At 46.0% G+C, this 17,347-nt stretch overlaps 1 protein-coding gene across 2 annotated transcripts; it reads right to left on the reverse strand.

The window, feature by feature from the left end:
• Window positions 1-8,087: 8,087 nt before the first annotated feature.
• Serpina4 (serpin family A member 4) lies at window positions 8,088-16,772 on the reverse strand. Of its 2 annotated transcripts, none has more exons than XM_076921291.1 (5): window positions 16,615-16,772; window positions 13,290-13,942; window positions 10,649-10,922; window positions 9,089-9,248; window positions 8,088-8,481 (listed from the first exon to the last, which is right to left on the reverse strand). In XM_076921291.1, the coding sequence occupies exons 2-5, from the start codon at window positions 13,924-13,926 to the stop codon at window positions 8,284-8,286; spliced, it is 1,269 nt and encodes a 422-aa protein (XP_076777406.1). In that variant the 5' UTR covers window positions 13,927-13,942; window positions 16,615-16,772; the 3' UTR covers window positions 8,088-8,283. The 2 variants fall into 2 exon arrangements, with proteins under 2 accessions (XP_076777406.1, XP_076777407.1); XM_076921292.1 differs by lacking the exon at window positions 16,615-16,772 and adding an exon at window positions 16,302-16,463.
• Between the last annotated feature and the right edge of the window lie 575 nt (window positions 16,773-17,347).

The raw sequence follows: 17,347 nt of genomic DNA on the forward strand, positions 1-17,347 counted from the left end.
ATTAGCAATATCTAAATACGGAACAATTTCAAGCAATTATAAACCATGAGCTATATTACTGGCTACGAGTATAGGAATTGAAAGCTTCATTCCTCAGCATTTCAAACAGTGGCTACAGCACGTAACTTAATTATTTGTGCTGAAGCAGGGGGAAACTGAAGAGGATCTAATTACATATACTGTCTTCCCATTAGATGAGCCGTTTGTAAATAGAGTATATACACTATAGGCTGCGTGTGTAAATTTATAAGAAATATAAAAGCATGTATAGAAAAATTGTAACAACTTGTCTTTTGGATAATGATTACAAAATTTGTCTAGAAAGTTGGTCATATGATAGGCCAAATATCAGTATTCTTTAATAACCAATTTAATTGCTCTTTGGAATAAGGAACAGTTCATTAAGTTCTTCTCAAAATACTTTTGTAACCCTGACCTACAAGTCTGTATTAACACAGCAACAGCTTTAAAACAGGGTGTTAAAACTTTCTTTGGAGATAAAGAAATATGAATCTATATTAATGGTCCCTTTTCCCAAAGAACTGTTGTGAAACAGCCAACAATTGACCAGTCTGTATAATGTATCTATTGATAACTAACAGCTTCCTCTACTTTCTGCAAAGCTATTTCTCCTTCATCAGTTAATTGTCAAGGGGAATTAAGATTTGCATCTCCCTTGAGAACATCAAACAGAGGCTTAAGTCCTCCTCTGGTGAGCCTAAGGTGAGCTGTTATCTAATTAGCATCTCCTAGAAGCTTCTGAAATCATTTAAAGTAAGTAAACTATCTTTTCTTTTTTTTTGAATTTTCTGTGCCACAATTCGTTTAGGAATATAACTGGTGTCTCAAGTATTGAAAATATATTGTTTTTGAATGTTTTCTGGAGCAACAAGCACTCCCCAAAATTTTAAAGCTCGTTTTATGAGAACAAAGACTTGCATTGAAACTCCTTTCAGAGAGCTATTAACCATTTCTTGAGGCAAAACTTTCTAATAATATCTCCTTTTCAATCTTGGTGAGGCTAAATTTGCCTCCGTCACTGTATCAAATAAAGTTGGCAGCAGGCCTGTACTGTGCCACAGCTGTTTTTATTTCTTATTACTTTTGCAATCATCTCCACCTGTTCGATCCTCTTCTCAACCATAAACATGGGTGAGTCAAAAATTCAATGGAATACTGGCAATTTATATTTTTAAGTTTCTTTTGCAATATTAGAGTATAACCATAACTTTGGGAAACAAAACCAATTTTTAACAATGTAAACAATCTATTTTTTTTTTAATTAACAGCAAGTACATTACTTTTATCTTACATAGTTCGGCTGCCAGTTTTTATATCTGAATGTATGATAGTGCAGCTTTTAATATCTCACTAAAGAGACATTGTTTTTAAATCTTATCTTTATATATCTGATCTCTGAATGACTTTAACCCTGAGTTACCAATTTTAATCTAGCTTTTTGTTACCAAAAGTTGTAATTTTTAATCATATCTAATAACTAACTTATAGGTTAATAACATATAACCAAGACACATAGAACATTTAGTACTTTAAAACCAGTCAGAAACAAAAGTGAAGTAGATGTACATTTTATATATTTCATCCAAACAAATCTTTCTTACTTTTTCTAGCTGTAATTTCAAAAGAAAGCACCTTGTCATTTGTTGAGCCTAATAAGCTAATAAACACGGTCACAAAAAATTTTCCTAGGAAAACAGCCATCAATTTTTTTACCATAGAAGTAAAAAACTTGTTGGCCCCCTCCAAGAGCAGCTTATGCAAATAATCATACCTGCCAGGGTTCTTTCTGGTGTGCCTTATTTCCAGCCCCAGAGTAAGGTAATTTATTTATCAGCTTCTATTGTGTAAATTAAGATTATCCTTTAAGAGAGTTTTAAGTTAAATCAAGCCAGAAGTTTTAACCTTTTTGTTTTAAAACATGAAACATAGAACATTTATTCATTCCGACGAAACAAAGACAGACACGTGGACAGATTTGGCGCGCCAAGGACACACAGTAGATAGAGAAAGCATAACTAAGAATTCTCTTCAGTAGGAGCCAGAGAGAAACCTCCTAATTTGCTCCTGCTCCCAGAAGGGCTCTGAAATAGCCTTTTCTTTTGTTAACACGCCTGAGAGCACACTGTTTTAGCTCTCTCTCTCTCTCTCTCTCTCTCTCTCTCTCTCTCTCACTCACTTTCTGTTCCTTTCACCAAATATTGCAGAGTAAAGCCCTGCAGCCCCTCAAGTCTCTCTAACTTCTTCCAGCAGTCAAGAGTCTCCTCATCACGTGCACAACAAGGACAAAACACAAAAACAGCAAGCAGAAACCAAACAACCTGAAACACACTGGCTACACCGAGTGCTCCCCAACCACACAACCGACTCAGATGGAAGGGGGTTGCAAGACTCCCCTCTCAGAAGGAGACCGCAATCCTCTTTCCTCAGATAGGAGGCTTTCACCAGACACCTCTGGCCCTCCTTAACCCCCCCGGACATCTCCAGGGTTGGCAGCTTGTAGCCATCCAAGCACGTCTGCCGACTACAGCTTCCCAGTCATTACGACCAGTGAAGCAGCTGCAAAACCAAAAAGCGCTTTCCCAAATACAGAATACAGGTACAGATACAGAATCAGACCCGACAACTGACTTGCCGGTGCTTTACAGAATACTCCAAACCGAGTACAGATTATTTCGGACCGAATACAGATTATTTAAACACACCTCAAACAGACAATGGACTCGCCGGCCGGCTCATGCACTCACTCACTCACACTGGGGATCCCCTTACCTCCAAGGTTGTTTCTGGGAGTGTGGGGGTGGCTGCTGTTTCCCGGTCAGGGAACCAAAATGTAAAACCCAAATGAAAAGGACCTCACCAATCCATGGAGAACTGCAGACGCACCCCAAATCACTCACGAGAAACACAACTTGATGTAAATTGCAAGAGGTTTACTGGCTAGCCAGGGCTGTCTTTCCTTCAAGCCCGCGCAGGGGCAGCGGAATTCAGCAGCCGAACAAAAGAAGTTTACAGCTTTTAAGGGGGCATCTACAAACCAGGTGGGGGTGGAGTTAGGGAAGAGGGAAGGCTGAGAGTGGAGTTAGGGAAGGGGGAAGGAGGGAGAACAGGTCACTAGGTCATGGATACATTTGATCTCAAATTCTTAAGATGCATGGTGTGTCACTTTATAATTGGCTATTTCGAAGTAGTTTCACACTATATATCATGAGCTCCAGTTCAAGGGGGTCAGGCTTATCTCAAACTTTTAGCATCCTGGCACCAACTGTCTCAGGGCTGTTAGTTCAAAGCCCGGCCAAGCTAATCTCGGGCCCATAGCATCCTGACACCATGAATCTTAAGATTTGTTTAGTTAGGGCCATCTGTTCAAATGGTCAGCTAATTTCCTGGGACTGAGGCAACACAGTGTTTGACTTACAGGTTTTTATGTCTTTGCTTTAAAAGTAGGGTTCAGGGGATCAACTTATGATTTTTCTATCTTTCAATTACCTCTTCTAGGTCAAATGTTTACTTATCAATCCCCAAGGGTATCAGGTAGCCTCATTGGCTAATAGGGTCCTTATTACAGATGTAATTAGTTTTCTTAAAAAGGTCACACAGGACCAGGATGGTTCTTTAATCCAGCACAGCTGCTCTTTCCTCCCCGCCCCCTATCCTCCATCCCTATCCCACTTCCCTCCCTCCCCCCATGCAGGCATGTGTGTTGCTTGTGTGTATGTGCTTGAATATAGCTGCTTATATTGTGCGCATGCTGTGTGTGTTTGTTGCATGTACTTGTGTATGTGTGCAGCCAGAGGACATCTCCAGGCACCATCTATTCTACTCCTCTGAGACAGAGTTTCTCACTGGCTAGGAGCTCACCAAATAAGCTAGGCTGACTGATCAGTCAGTCCCAGTGAACCACCTGTCTCTGCCTCCCTAATGCTGGCACTACAAGCATGCATCGCCATGGCCAAAGTTCAGGCTTTGAGCCTCCGGAACATAACAAGAATCAGTAGCCTGCTAGACTCTCTTTCATGGAGTCTTTGATATACTCCATACTTTTTTCCAATGCTCCAAAACAAAGGGTATTTTGAAACCTGAGCAACTAAACTTGATGTTTGTCCAGTCTTAGGCCAGAGGACAGTGATGCAAACATGACTCTCTCTCTCTCTCTCTCTCTCTCTCTCTCTCTCTATATATATATATATATATATATATATATATATATATGGCTGGGCATATGCTCTACAGTGGAGCTTTGGGAATTCTGAGGTAAGCAAGACTCTGCCTATAAGATGTCCCATCTGGTAAGCAACTAGAGTGAGGTGGGGACAGAGTGACACTCAGGCTCGCCATGCACGATGACAGGATAGCAGTCTGGCTGTAGGAGGTAGAGGCAGAGGAGTTTGTGGATAACCTTGGTAGCATGTGGGCTCTCAGATAAGAACCTACCAGAAAGAGGCTTAGAGATGAGGAATAATAGAAAAGACAGGTGCTTAAAAACCACATGACATAGGACAGGCAAGGCAGCGAGCATTAGATCAGAAAGCCGTGACCATTAGTAGAGGATTTTGAATTTCACCTTGTACACAATAGGAAGCCACTGAGTGTCTTGGAGAGGAACGAGAACACCACCAGCATAAGGAGACATCAATCACCCACTGACTCGCTCCGTGTTGACTTGAGGGTGAGGTGTATTCACCCTCTCCACTATCACACCAGGGTCTCACACATTCATATACCGTTTCTGCAGGCTCATTACCACAGCAAGCATAAACTGCTCCTGCTCGTGGCTTGCCTTCTATCCACTCACCCACTAAGAGGGGCATGAGTCAGCTTGGGGCTAACTTCATCTCTTACAGGGATGTTGAAAACCAGAATCCAACTTGTCAGCCTACAGAGGGGAGGTGGACCCAGACTCAGCCATGCAGTTCTTCACTTATATATGCTGTGAATGTAACCTAGAGGAGGGGCATTGAGCCCCAGTATTATCCCCCTCAGTGCTGACTGCCTATGAGACCATTCTCTGTCAGTGTTCTCCTAAGGGTGACTTGGGTGTTGGGAGCCAACTTTTAGCAGAAAGCGGCTATCTTTGCAAATATCTCAAGCCATATACCCTGACAAGAGACTTGTTTTTCAGCAGCCTACAACAGCTGAAGCACATTCTGATAAACATCTTGTTTATCCCACATATCTTGTTTTGCTGTTTAGTGACCCCAGCTGCATGGTGCACATGGTAAAGTGTCTTCAGCTGTGTTCTCCTGCTTGTGCTTATAAATACCCAGGATTTCCTTGCAATAAGAGGGAGGCAATAAGGAGACAATAAGAGGAGGCAATAAGAGGAGACAATAAGAGAGAGACAATAAATGAGAAACGAGACTTGGTCACACCCTCTGTCTTGTCTCCATTCTTCGTGTCTCTTGCCCCTCCATCCCCACTCTCTCTCTTGCTAGACCCTGACCCGAGGACTGGAGCAGCAGCTCGGGCCGGACATCTTAGCCCCAAAGTGTGGGGTTTGTGGTCCTCAACACTTGGGTCCTATTCAAATCTGTTTTAGAGGGTCAAGTTGGGAGCATCCTCCTTGGTCACCTGCCTCCCTACCTCCCTGGACCCTCTGTAGTGAGCTGAGGGGGCTACTGCTTTCTCTCTATCTTGGTTTCCTGGCAATCAGCCTGTTTCTGGGCTTGTGACTTTGATAGGACCATGGCAGTGAACACAAAGTCCCTGATAGACTCTGATTGTTGAGTGGGTGCTATCTTACGATGTTATTGCTGTGAAGAGACACCATGACCACAGCAACTCTTATAAAGGAAAACGTTCAATTGGGGCTGGCTTACAATGTGCAGGTTTAGTCCATGATCATCAAGACAGGGAGCACGAAGGCACACGTGTAGATATATGATCACAGAGAAAGAGTTGGGAGTTCTACATCCAGATTGACAGGCCACAGGAAGAGAATGAGACACAGTAGGTCTGGCTTGAGCTTCTGAATCCTCAAAATCCACCTCACCCCCCAGTGACACGTTTTCATGGACCATGTCACACCTAATCTAATAAGGCCACACCTCCCTATAGTGCCAGTCTTTATGAGCCTATGGAGCCATTTTTATTCAAACCACCACTGATGTCAATGGAGGGTACTCTGTAGCTTGCTCTCCAGTAACAACTCTGTTTCTGTGCCAGGGCTTCTTGTATGATACAGACAAGGCTCAGGGAGCCTGGGTCCTGTTTTCCAGCCATAGACTGAATCTTCAGAACTGTCTCTATGTACTTTGGACACCAAGAAGCACCTCAGAATGGGTATGGTCAATAGCCTCCAATCTTGAAGGCTGGAAAATTCCTTGAGTTAGTCATAGAGTACCAACCCCCATTTCCATCCAGAACAAACTGTAAGAAGGTCTGCCTCCGCTTGACCTACAGAGAGAAAGGGAAGTGCTGTAGAGCTGAGTGCTGATCTAGAACCTTCTGGAAGTTCAGTCAAGAACTTTAAGGGCTGATAATAAAAAAAGGAAGGGTCAAGAAAGTGTTCTCAGGTTTAGAACTGCCCTCCTACTGGGATCCTGTGTCTATGTCTGAATGGCAAGGGTATTCAAAAAAGAAGAACCTGAAATGCATATAGAGACAAACCAAAACTCAGAGATGATGTGAGCAGCACTGGCTGTCTGGACTGTGGGTCTCATGGGAAGAGTAACAAGGCTGGTGTACGCATTGCCCCATTTTAAGCCTTCCCACATAGAATAAGTGTGATTCCATAAAACAGAGGCATTTTAACTTGTCCCATCTCGTAGGTGAGGGTACCAAGGTCCAAAGAAAGTAAAATTGGATTTATGATGTTGACTGTGCAACTAGTGAGAACAAAATAAAAGGTGAGCAGGTGATGGCAAAGCATTATGGGAGGTCTTGTCTGGACATTGAAGCAGAGAGTGTTCTGAATCTAGAAAAGAATGGGGAAGAGTTCCTCTTGGCTGCCCTGTTCCCAGCTCTCAATGTCCTGAAACTCCATGTTGAAGTCAGAGAGCATGTTGCATAGCCCCTGTAAGGCTACATGCTATTGCCTAGAAAAGGCATCTGCTGGAAACCAGAGGTTTGCTGCAAACTCTCTGCCAGCCTGCCTCCTCCACAGGTGAGGTGGTAAGGTTTTGTTCTCCCAGATCCTAGAAGAGTCCCTCCTTGGAGAATTCACTGTGAATTTTGAAATGATCTGAGCTAGATCCAGGGCATGTTGGTATATCACTCGGGTGGTGAAACTGAGCCCCAGGAAGAGCTGAGACTTGCCTGAAGTCCTGGATCACATCAGCAGGGCCAATATATGAAATGTCTCTGTTCCTATCTCTGGTCTCCTGTGCCTGCAGCATGCTGTTGGCCACAGCTGTTAATTCTGGGAGTGGCATCAGTCACATCGCAGGCCACAGGCAGTGTGCCTCTCTAAGCCTTCTTCACTAGAAAGTACTGCGTTACGAATCTGAAATGTCCCTACAGGCTATGCTTTGAACACATTTCGCAGCCAGTACCACTATATAGAAGGCCGTGAATTCTCTGACAGTACAGGTTTGTTTGTTGAAGTGAGTCTTTTGGTGTGGGCTTTTGAAGATTGGATGGAACCCCTGGTTCAGTTCACAATCTGTTTTCTGGTCCATAGTGATTTGAACAACCTCCTCCATCAACTGCCTCCTACCCACACCGTGAACCAAGCTTGTTGCCAGGTCTTCCCTGCCATGATGCACAGAAACCCTCTGCAATAGTGAGCCAACATAATTAAACCTGTCCTTCTTTAAACTGCTTCTCGTAGGCGTTGTCACAATGAGGCAAATGTAAGAAAGCCACCAGGCCAGTGTCCAGATGGCTCAGCCTGTTTGTGTTGGGAGTCTCCCTATCAAAGCTTTCTCCGCTTCTCTTTCAGAATGAAACACTAATTCTTACCAACCAACTTCCCTTCTCTGCATACCTAGGCAGCTGTGTGGGATTTAAGTACCTCCCACTCTACGTTTGGGACCAAGTTTGCCAACAGGGTAAGGCCTGAGGGTACAGGCAAAGGACATGTCTGTAAGTATCTACTACGTATGAGGCACCACACACATACCAGGGTCTCAGAGTTGTCATTTGGTTTAATCATGAGGGTCTCTCCCACTTTTCAGCTCATCTAGCCCCATGCCTTCCTGTACCACTCTTGGGAGTCAGGGGCCCTTCCGCACCCCAAGTCATGAATGCAGAGTTACTCATGCCCAGCCCTCCCCAGTCACATACTCCTGCTGGTGGTAACAGGACCAGCTAGTCCCAGGTCTGCTATGCTGTGGGGTTGACCACCTTCCCCATGAAGAGGATACTCTGGGAGCTGGTGGAATATATCACTATCAAGAATGGCCGGTTGAAAGTAAGTTCACGTTTCTTGTGGCGGGCAGAAAGAAAGATGGCAAAGGAACCGGTGGATGCTGCAGCCTCTGTGCCAACTTCATTCACGTCCAGGGTGGCCTTGTGGAAAACCTGAGAGAGAAATCACAGGCTTCAACAGCCTCTCCAAATGTACAGTGATGATAATTGCCACTCCTGAGCCGCCTCAGTGTGTCTGTGTAATAGAGTTACCTCCTAGGAGGTCAGTTGTATTATGATCATCTTAGGGATAAGGACAATTAAATCAAAGAACAGGCTATATCCCAAGGTAGGTGGCAAGAGAAAGATTTTCATACTCCTCTCTTAGGACATATGTACCCATTGATATGTCTACTTCCTACAATTAAATCAAGGATCTTTGGCTCTCCATAAATGCACACCCATACAGGCTTTAGCTCCCCCTTCTGCTGTTCCTACAGTGCATTCTTCACTCTGCATAACTATGACCTACTCAGGTACCAGATTCCTTGCCCAACACGGAGGCATCTGAGGGCATGGGCTGGCCGTAGCTACATCATCTCAACACTGAGACTGTGTCCAGTGACTGGCAGGCTGGTGTGTGGATGCTAATACCTGTGCAAGACTGAGCCTATGCTCCCAGAGACCAAGGTAGTTGGGAGGACACCTACTGGCCACCTCCTTCCCAGGGCCAGAAGTCTCCCACAAAGGTCCATAGGGTCAAGGAGCCTTTGTCACTTACTTTGGATAATTGCAATTTCTCCTCTTTGTTGATATTTGAGAAGTTGGCGTGCGGGGTGAACAGGTCCTGGAAGCCCAAGTCGGGCAAAATCTCATCCAGTGCATAGGAATTTGAAATGGAGAATTTGGGAAACTGCAATGTGAGCTCTCTGTAAAAGAACCTGAAGAGGCATAGGGAGGAGGCACATTAGATTCTGTGTGTGTGTGTGTGTGTGTGTGTGTGTGTGTGTGTGTGTGTGTGTGTGTGTGCATAAGTACAGGTTGCATATGTCCATGTGTGTGGCAGTCCCAGGGCAAACCACACATTACTGGGACAAAGTCTCTTGTTGCCCTGGAACTTGCTCAGTGAGTTATACTGGCTGGCCTGCAGACCCCCGGGATTCTCCTGTCTCCTGGGACTACAGGTACCTACCACCACACCTGGCTCTTTAAAAAACGTGAGGTGTGTAGTCCAAGTTAAGGGGCTCCTCCTCGGGGGAGGACTGAACCTTTGAGCATCCCTTAGCTGCCTGTAGTCTATCTGGGGGAATTACTGCCCTTGGATACTCTTTTGTTCCTCAGAGGCTGGGGAGCTGAGCAGATATCCTGGGAGACAGATGTCAGACCCTCCATGCAGTCTTTGCCTCCTGTGGGGTCCCATGAATTGCAACTGCCCTGGACTGGCTATTTATGGCTTGATTCTCTGTCTAAGCTCATGCGAACTCCTGCCTGAGTGAGGCTCCTGGCTGATTTTTTTCTTCTTCTTCTTCTTTATGATAAACATGTCTCCTCAGAGCTTGAAACAGCTGGCGCTCCAGCTGATGTGAGGATTCCTCAGAAGGAAATGATTTCCTTTATTTCACCTGAGATTGACCACCAGAAGCACCTCTGTCAGCACTGCCAGATGAATAAGTACTGGAAACCCAGGTCTAGCAAATTCCTATGCAATACATAGGAATTTGAAATTGAGAATTTGGGGAACCACACAAAAACCCCACATTTCTATAAAAGTACTTGAAAGGACACAGGAGTGCAGGGGGCACACTAGATTCCCCCTTTGTCTGTCTGTCTCTGTCTCTTTCTGTCTCTGTTTCTCTGTCTCTGTCTCTGTTTCTCTCTCTCTCTCTCTCTCTCTCTCTCTCTCTCTCTCTCTCTCTCTCTCTCTCTCTCTGTGTGTGTGTGTGTGTGTGTGTGTGTGTGTAGTGTGTATGGAATTAGATGGGTAAATAGAATTTTCTTAACCCCTGTACATCAGCTCAGATAGTCACCTGGCTGGGGGAGGTTTTTTCCATATTCTCTGTACAAGGTTTGACCCTCAGAGGCAAAGTTGATCTGCCCAAGATCTGTGCAACAAGGGAACCTAAGACTCCTAACTCTACAGTGGTTCTCTCTGATGAGAGTGGGGCCTTGTACTAACCACCATGGGAGAGTTTGCTGTCCAAGCAGACCCGTGGATCTCTCAGTGCCATGGCTGGCACCTTCATGGAGTAGCGGTCACTCTAATCTCTGCCCTCTGGGTTTCCTGGAAAGGGTCCATGTGCAAGTGACACCGTAATTGAACACCATGAGACAGCCTGATTACCTATTCTGAAGCAAGCGATTCCACCTCATTAGCATGCCTGGGGACAGCACCTGCTCCACCTCGTTCATCTTGCCCCTGTTAGGAAGGATGAAGAACGCCACCGCATCGCCCCTGTAATCCATCCGCAGCACCGTGCAGGGTACACGTCTGTCCTCAATATACCAGTGTTCCTGCTGATCTTGCAGCATCATGGGCACCTTTACAACTGTGTTCTCGTCTACATAGAAGTCACTGGTAGAGACTCTAGAAAAAGGAAAGGGTTTCTTCCAAAGGCCTGAGGGAAAAAGGGAAAGAAGCCAAATCTTTCTACAGGGAATGACATCTGCAGACCAGAGCCATGGTATAGCCTCTAAAGACCCTCATTGTCACTGTGTCCCACTCAAGTCCCCTAAGAGGAATGGTTGATCTCCTTTGGCAGCTTGATTCAGTTGGGAAGCATCTAGGACAGTGGTTCTCAACCCATGGGTCATGGTCCCTTTGGAAAACTTCTATCTCCAAAACCCATTTACATTATGACGCTTAATAGTAGTAAAATTACAGTTATGAAGTAACAACAGAAATAATTTAATGGTTGGGGGTCACCACAACATGAGGGGCTGCATTAAAGGGTCACAGCATTAGAAATGTTGAGAACCACTGCTCTAGGATAGTGCTCACACCACTGGGCCTTTCTAAAACAATTGCATCTTGAGGGCTCCTACTTAATGAATGGTTTAGTCACCGATGGATTCAAAACCTGTTATACTACAGGCCCCACAGTGGATGAGCAGAGAGGAAGGACACTGGGGACAAGTCCTTAGGGGCCATGTCTTGCTCTGGTCCCCTTTTGTTGCTATTCTACTCTGCTTTCTGCCCACTATGACAGGGATCTGCTCTGTCATTCATTTTCTCTCTCTTTCTCTCTTTCTCTCTCTCTCTCTCTCTCTCTCTCTCTCTCTGCTGTGATGCTCTGAAACCATGATCAATAAAAGCCCTTCCCCCACTGAAACTGTTTATGACAAGCATTCAATTCCAGCAACAAGAAGTTGAGAGGCAGGCAGGAACAAGCTGGGACCCTCAGAAACCTCCCCGTCTGTCCATCATCGCATCTGCTTGTGAAGATCTGCAGTGCATTATGGGACTTGGCTCACTTTCAAATCTCAGTGTATAGTCAGCATCCATGATCAGGACAGAGAAAAGGGCAGAGTGGATGTCGCTCCTGCCATCCGGAGAGGAGGAGCTTGGGTTCACGTTCCAAACTCAAGGACAGGAAAAGATGAAGAGATGACTCAAAAAAGAAAGTTTTATGTAACAGACTCTGCTCTCTCAGTGACTGGGAGGCAAGCTCACTAAGCAGAGCTGGAGGGGGGAGGAGAGCCAAGAGGAAAGTGGGAGGGGAGTTGAGGGGGATGATGCTACCTATTGCTCTGGAGTGTGAAGCATTATGTGAGGGGATGTGGGCTTGGGCAGTGACCACGGACATTCACATACATGAACATGAGGAGAGACCACGTCTACTTGGATCATTTCTTTCAGCCACACCCAGCTGCGGGGTCAGGGGTGAATTAACTGGGCCTCCAGGTTTACGTGGGCATACAGCTTTGCCAGGTCATTTTTCTGAGAAGAGCAAGGAGCTAGGTTATAGGTGTTTGTAAGCAGATAGTTGTTGCAACCGCTGCTGACATCTAAACCATGGGAAGGAGGGATGTGAGAGCATAGGGAGACAGCGAGGAGGTGGAAGGAGAGGAAGATGGACTGAGATCTTTATGGCAGTGCACTGGAGGTACTAGAGCAGGGGTTCTCAACCTGTGGGATGTGACCCCCTCGGGGTCACATAAATCTTCCATATCAGATATTTACAGCCCAGTTCATAACAGTAGCAGAGTTACAGTTATGAAGTAGCAACGAAATAATTTTATGGTTGGGGTCAGTACAACATGAAGAACTGTATTAAAGGGTTGCAGCATTAGGAAGGTTGAGAACCACTTGGCTAGAGAGACGGCTCAGCCGTTAAGAACGCCAGTTGCTTTTTCCAAGGACTGATTTTCAACACCCACTCGGTGGCTCACAACCAGATGTAACTCCAGCTCCAGGTGATCTGTTGCCTCTGGCTGTGGCCAGCACCTGTACTTACACACATGCCCAGAAAGTCCATACCCACACGTACAACTAAACAAATAAACAGCATATGGAAAGTGAATCTTTAAAAGAAAGTTGGTTTTGGGTGTGTGTCACATGTGATGTGTAGGTGTGGTGATGAGTTTGCCAGGATTATTGTCTGGGGATGTTTTCGTTTTGCTCTCTGTGGACCCTGAGTCAGAGCTAGGATTTGGAGTCATTGAGATGACTTATGGTACAGAGAAACACTGCCACCAAGATTCATGACTTGTGTTTGATTTTTAGGACACATATGATGGAGAGAGCCAACTCCCACAAGTTGTCCTCAGACCTCCACGTGTGTACCACGACATGAGCTCCTCTCCTCATAAACATTAAACATTAAAAGTTGAGTCTAAAAAGTAGACTGAACTCCATAAAGCCCTGGAGGTCTTCACATGAAGGAGGGGCCACAGAAAGATCTAGAGGTACCTGGGTCCTCCTCTAGTCTACCTCTCAGCAGTGCATACTCAGCAGTGGGTGGGCTGGCACCTTGTCGGCTCACCTCGAAAGAAGATATAATTTACCAGCACCATCCTTACATCCGGGCTCAGGTTACTGACCAAATTTCTGATCTTGCCCTGAGTTTTCTCCTTGACATAGTCGTTGATGAGCTGGACAGCAGCCTCTTTGTCTCTGAAGTTAGCGTGCAAGACTTTGCTGTTATAGGAGGTTTCAGCGGCGCTGGCAAACTCAGGAAGGAGCTGTAGGTCCTGGCTCAGGATCAGCGCATTGCCTACAGAGACGTGCAGCTCGCTGAATGGTCGAGCTATTGTGTGCTGTATGGACCTGAAGCCCTCATGGATTTCAGGCAGTGACAGCTTCGAGAGGTTGAAGCCCAGGCCTTCGAGGATCTGAGTCTGGGTATCCCCAACAGCCCCTGTGGACAGCATGGCCAAGGAGACGGAGATGCTGAGTGGGGAGAAGAAAATGTTCTTCTCAGAGTTTTGGGATGCTATCAGGTGGTAGAGACGGAAGGCAAAGTCGGCATTGTCGGAGGCAATGTGGTAGCTGGAGATGTTCCGCTGTGAGTCTTCTTTATGGGTTTGGTTGGATGTACTGTCAGGCTCATGGCCTGGCTGACTGTGAGTGAACCCCAAGAATCCAGCCAGGAGAAACAGCAGACAGTAAGTATGGTGCATGCTGAGTCTCTCAGATCTGCAGAGAAAAGGACACCCCAACAACCCTAAGGACATTCAAGCAGTAGATAGGACTCCTGCCAGGCCAGAGCCACAGGCATGGCCCCAGGGGTTGGGAGATCCAATTACTAGGTAGGGAGTTTTAGGGGTAACACCTATGCATGTGGGAGGAGATAGCTAATATCCACTTAAATTGCTGTTTGTTTGCTTATTCCAAATGAGGGTCTCCTAAGGAAGCTACCAAAGGGATTGGTTTAAGCCAATCAGAACTGCCCATTCCCTCTTCTACGGACCTAGGATAAACCACACAATAGAGCTAAGTTCTGTATCTCTGTAAGGCGTCTTTGAACACGCACCATAGGATCCCTGTACATAACAACTCTTTCCAATAATGAGATGCCTACATGTCTCCAGTGTGTTTGGGAATTATACCACCATCCTTGTTATATCCTAATAAAGACCCTCTGCTCTCCTCTCCCTTTTGGCCATGTTTATTGGCTTTTCACACAGTCAGGATAGAGGAGTGGCCTCAGTTCTGTCAGTTGGAGGCAAGTGAATGCCAGTACCCTCCAAGCATGTGGTGACAGTGTTACTACTTGGTGACGTAGCTGTAGATTCATGAAGCACACCTTGATGCCTGCATCTTATTTCACTTGCCACCTCTGTGTGCATGCTTGTATTCCATGGTCAGTTGAGAGGGAAGGAACCAGAAGGTTCAAACCTGACTTGCAAAAGTCACCAGCTAGCAAAAGTCCAGCAAGAGCCAAGGTCTTTTCCTCTCAGCCATGCACTGTTTTCTCCACAGTACCCTTTCCCCATGCCTTATCTCAGTCATCCAGGGACAGGACCGGGAAGGTATGAACACCACCTTTGCTGCTCTCCCTGGCTGTCCAGTCTACACTCCACCCTCCTTCACTTTCCTGGGCTTCTCTCCCAGGTCATGGAAGGAAGATCTGGCCTTTCTATCACTGCCCCACCCAGAAGAGGAAAGCAATGCCAATGAATGGTTTCACCTACAGTTACAATAGTGACACCAATTCCCTTCTCACAATGGACTTGATATGCCCAAGAAAGCCTGTTTAAATTTCTACACTGAGCTACCCTTGTCCCATCCAATGGTTCTAACACTGTTAGGTTTTTTTGTGACCACCCTGTGACCATCTCTCTGGCCTTCTCTGCCCCCCACTTCCCATGCCATATCCTGATAGTTTCTCTTTGGACCACTCCTCCCAGCCCCCATACCCCACTACACACAAGGATTCTGGTTCCTGTCTCCTCCATATCTCTCCCTCAGACTAGGGATGAAAAACTTCTGACAAAGGACCAGATGATGCCATCCCTTGCTTTACAATCCAGTCTCTTTTGCCATGACTCATACTACCCTGATCATTGGGAAGCAACTGTGAACGAGGCAAGCATTTTTAACAAAGCTCTAGGCATGGGCCCTGCAGTCTAAAATTCAAATAATCTCAGAGTGTCACAAAACATTGTCTATCTTCTTTTCTCTTCTCTCTTGTGCTAGAAAATGAGCTCTGGGCCTCGTGCATCCTATGCAAATGCTGCTGGGGTTTACCGCTAGTAATCCAGCCATTTCTTCACTTAAAAAATTCACTGACCTTTATATGTGTATGTCTGTGTGTGCATGTGTGTGCACCGACATGAGCTTATGGGCACGTAAGAAACCAAACAGTGTTGTGTCACCCAGAACTAGAGTTACAGGTGGGCTACCTGGTATGGGTGCTAGGAATGGAACCCAGGTCCTCTGCAAGAACAATTAATGCCCTTGGCTACTCCGTCATCTCTCCAGCCCTTGTACTCTTGTCTTTAATGGTACATTTGTTAGCACAGTGTGAGAACACAGGGCGATAGGTTTAATCAAAGATCCACCTGACTTCCCACTTGTTTTGAGAAACCATCTCACTCAATTGTCTAGGGAACTAACTCTTTGGCACCAGGAGGCACTGAAGAGGGCTTCCTGTTTCAGTCTCCAGTGTAGCAGGGATGACAGTCTTGGATCACCACATTAGGCGACCTGGTTCAACGATTTATAATTCATGCATGTATATTTAACTTCTATTCTCAAATGATAACCTTTGTGCTGGTATTCTGTATCTTATATTCTTCACTTGGAGAGAGGGACACATTTGACACTTGAACTATCCTTTGCTGACTTTGGACATGATCACAACAGCAGCTCTGGCCGGTTTTACTTTGTGGGAGAGGGGATTTGTTAACACACATGGTTTCCCAGACTCTCCTGTCCCTAAATATCTTCTGAAACCCAACCCCAATACCACACACTTTTCTGTGGCTTTAAGTGAATTATCCAGAACGATCCTCTCCCAACCTCCAACCTCCGGCATGTCAACAACACCTACCTGGAGCACCGGAAGATCTGGATTCAGCAAATGCTGCCCTGAGCTAGCTGTGTGGAAGCTTGAGGGGCTTGAGTCCAGTGTCCTAGCAGGAGAGCAAGAGCACTGGGCACAGGTACACCAGGGTTTCAATATAGTCTCAGCATTTCTAACACTTAGAGAGGGTGACCAGATGTCCAGTTGGCCACAGACTCCCCTCTAGATTTAGCTCTAAAGTCCAATGACCCAGGAAGAGCTTTTGGTCTAGGGCGCGTCAAGGATGGCGCATCACCCTCTTTTGACATTGATCCAAACCCCCTTTCCCTGGGTTACTCACCGAACAGTTCCTCCTGGGGTGGCCCTGGTGGCTATCTGAGCTGCAGAGTGGCTTGTGGCACTCAGAAAAACAGAGCCGTCTGACGCCCCACTCCAGATCAACTAATGATTAACAAACAGAACCATGGGTATGTCATTGATTCCTCACCGGAAGTGAGCCTGCCTACCCCCCAACCCCCCACACAGAGGACAACACTCTTCTAACCGCCCCCAGGGGAATCTGGAATAGTTTGTTTGCCTCTTTGGGTTTGCATAATGTGTAGAGATTTTCCTGGGAAAGACCTTGAGAAGATCTGGCTTCTACCTGGCCTCCTATGTGCTTTGTGAACAGAACCCTTTTCTGGGCTTCAGCTGGGACTTCCACCTCAAAGAATCACAGTAGACCAAAGGCATAGCTGCCTTTGGGCACCAAGAGGGAACACTTTCAGAGTGCCGCTGCAAGGAATAGAGAGCAACAAGAGAGAGCTAGTTCTCGTGGGCCAGATGCTATCGAATGAGTGCGAGAACCTGCTCAGGGCCTCTAGGTCCCAGCCCTAAACTCTGTGATTCCTGAGGCTAGAACTCCCAAGATGCCACATGTAAGATCCTAAAGCTAGTACATCTAGCACAAGGGTGGAGGTAGAACTAGCCTCCTGGTCCAGGAACTCAAATCTTTAACTCTGGAATTAGACTTCTCTCAGGAGTTGACAAGCATCTGCATGAAGGCCTTCTGGGGTCGCTGTTACTCAGGCCAT

This window comes from Arvicanthis niloticus, chromosome 23, assembly GCF_011762505.2.
Source record: "Arvicanthis niloticus isolate mArvNil1 chromosome 23, mArvNil1.pat.X, whole genome shotgun sequence".
Lineage (NCBI taxonomy): Eukaryota > Metazoa > Chordata > Mammalia > Rodentia > Muridae > Arvicanthis > Arvicanthis niloticus.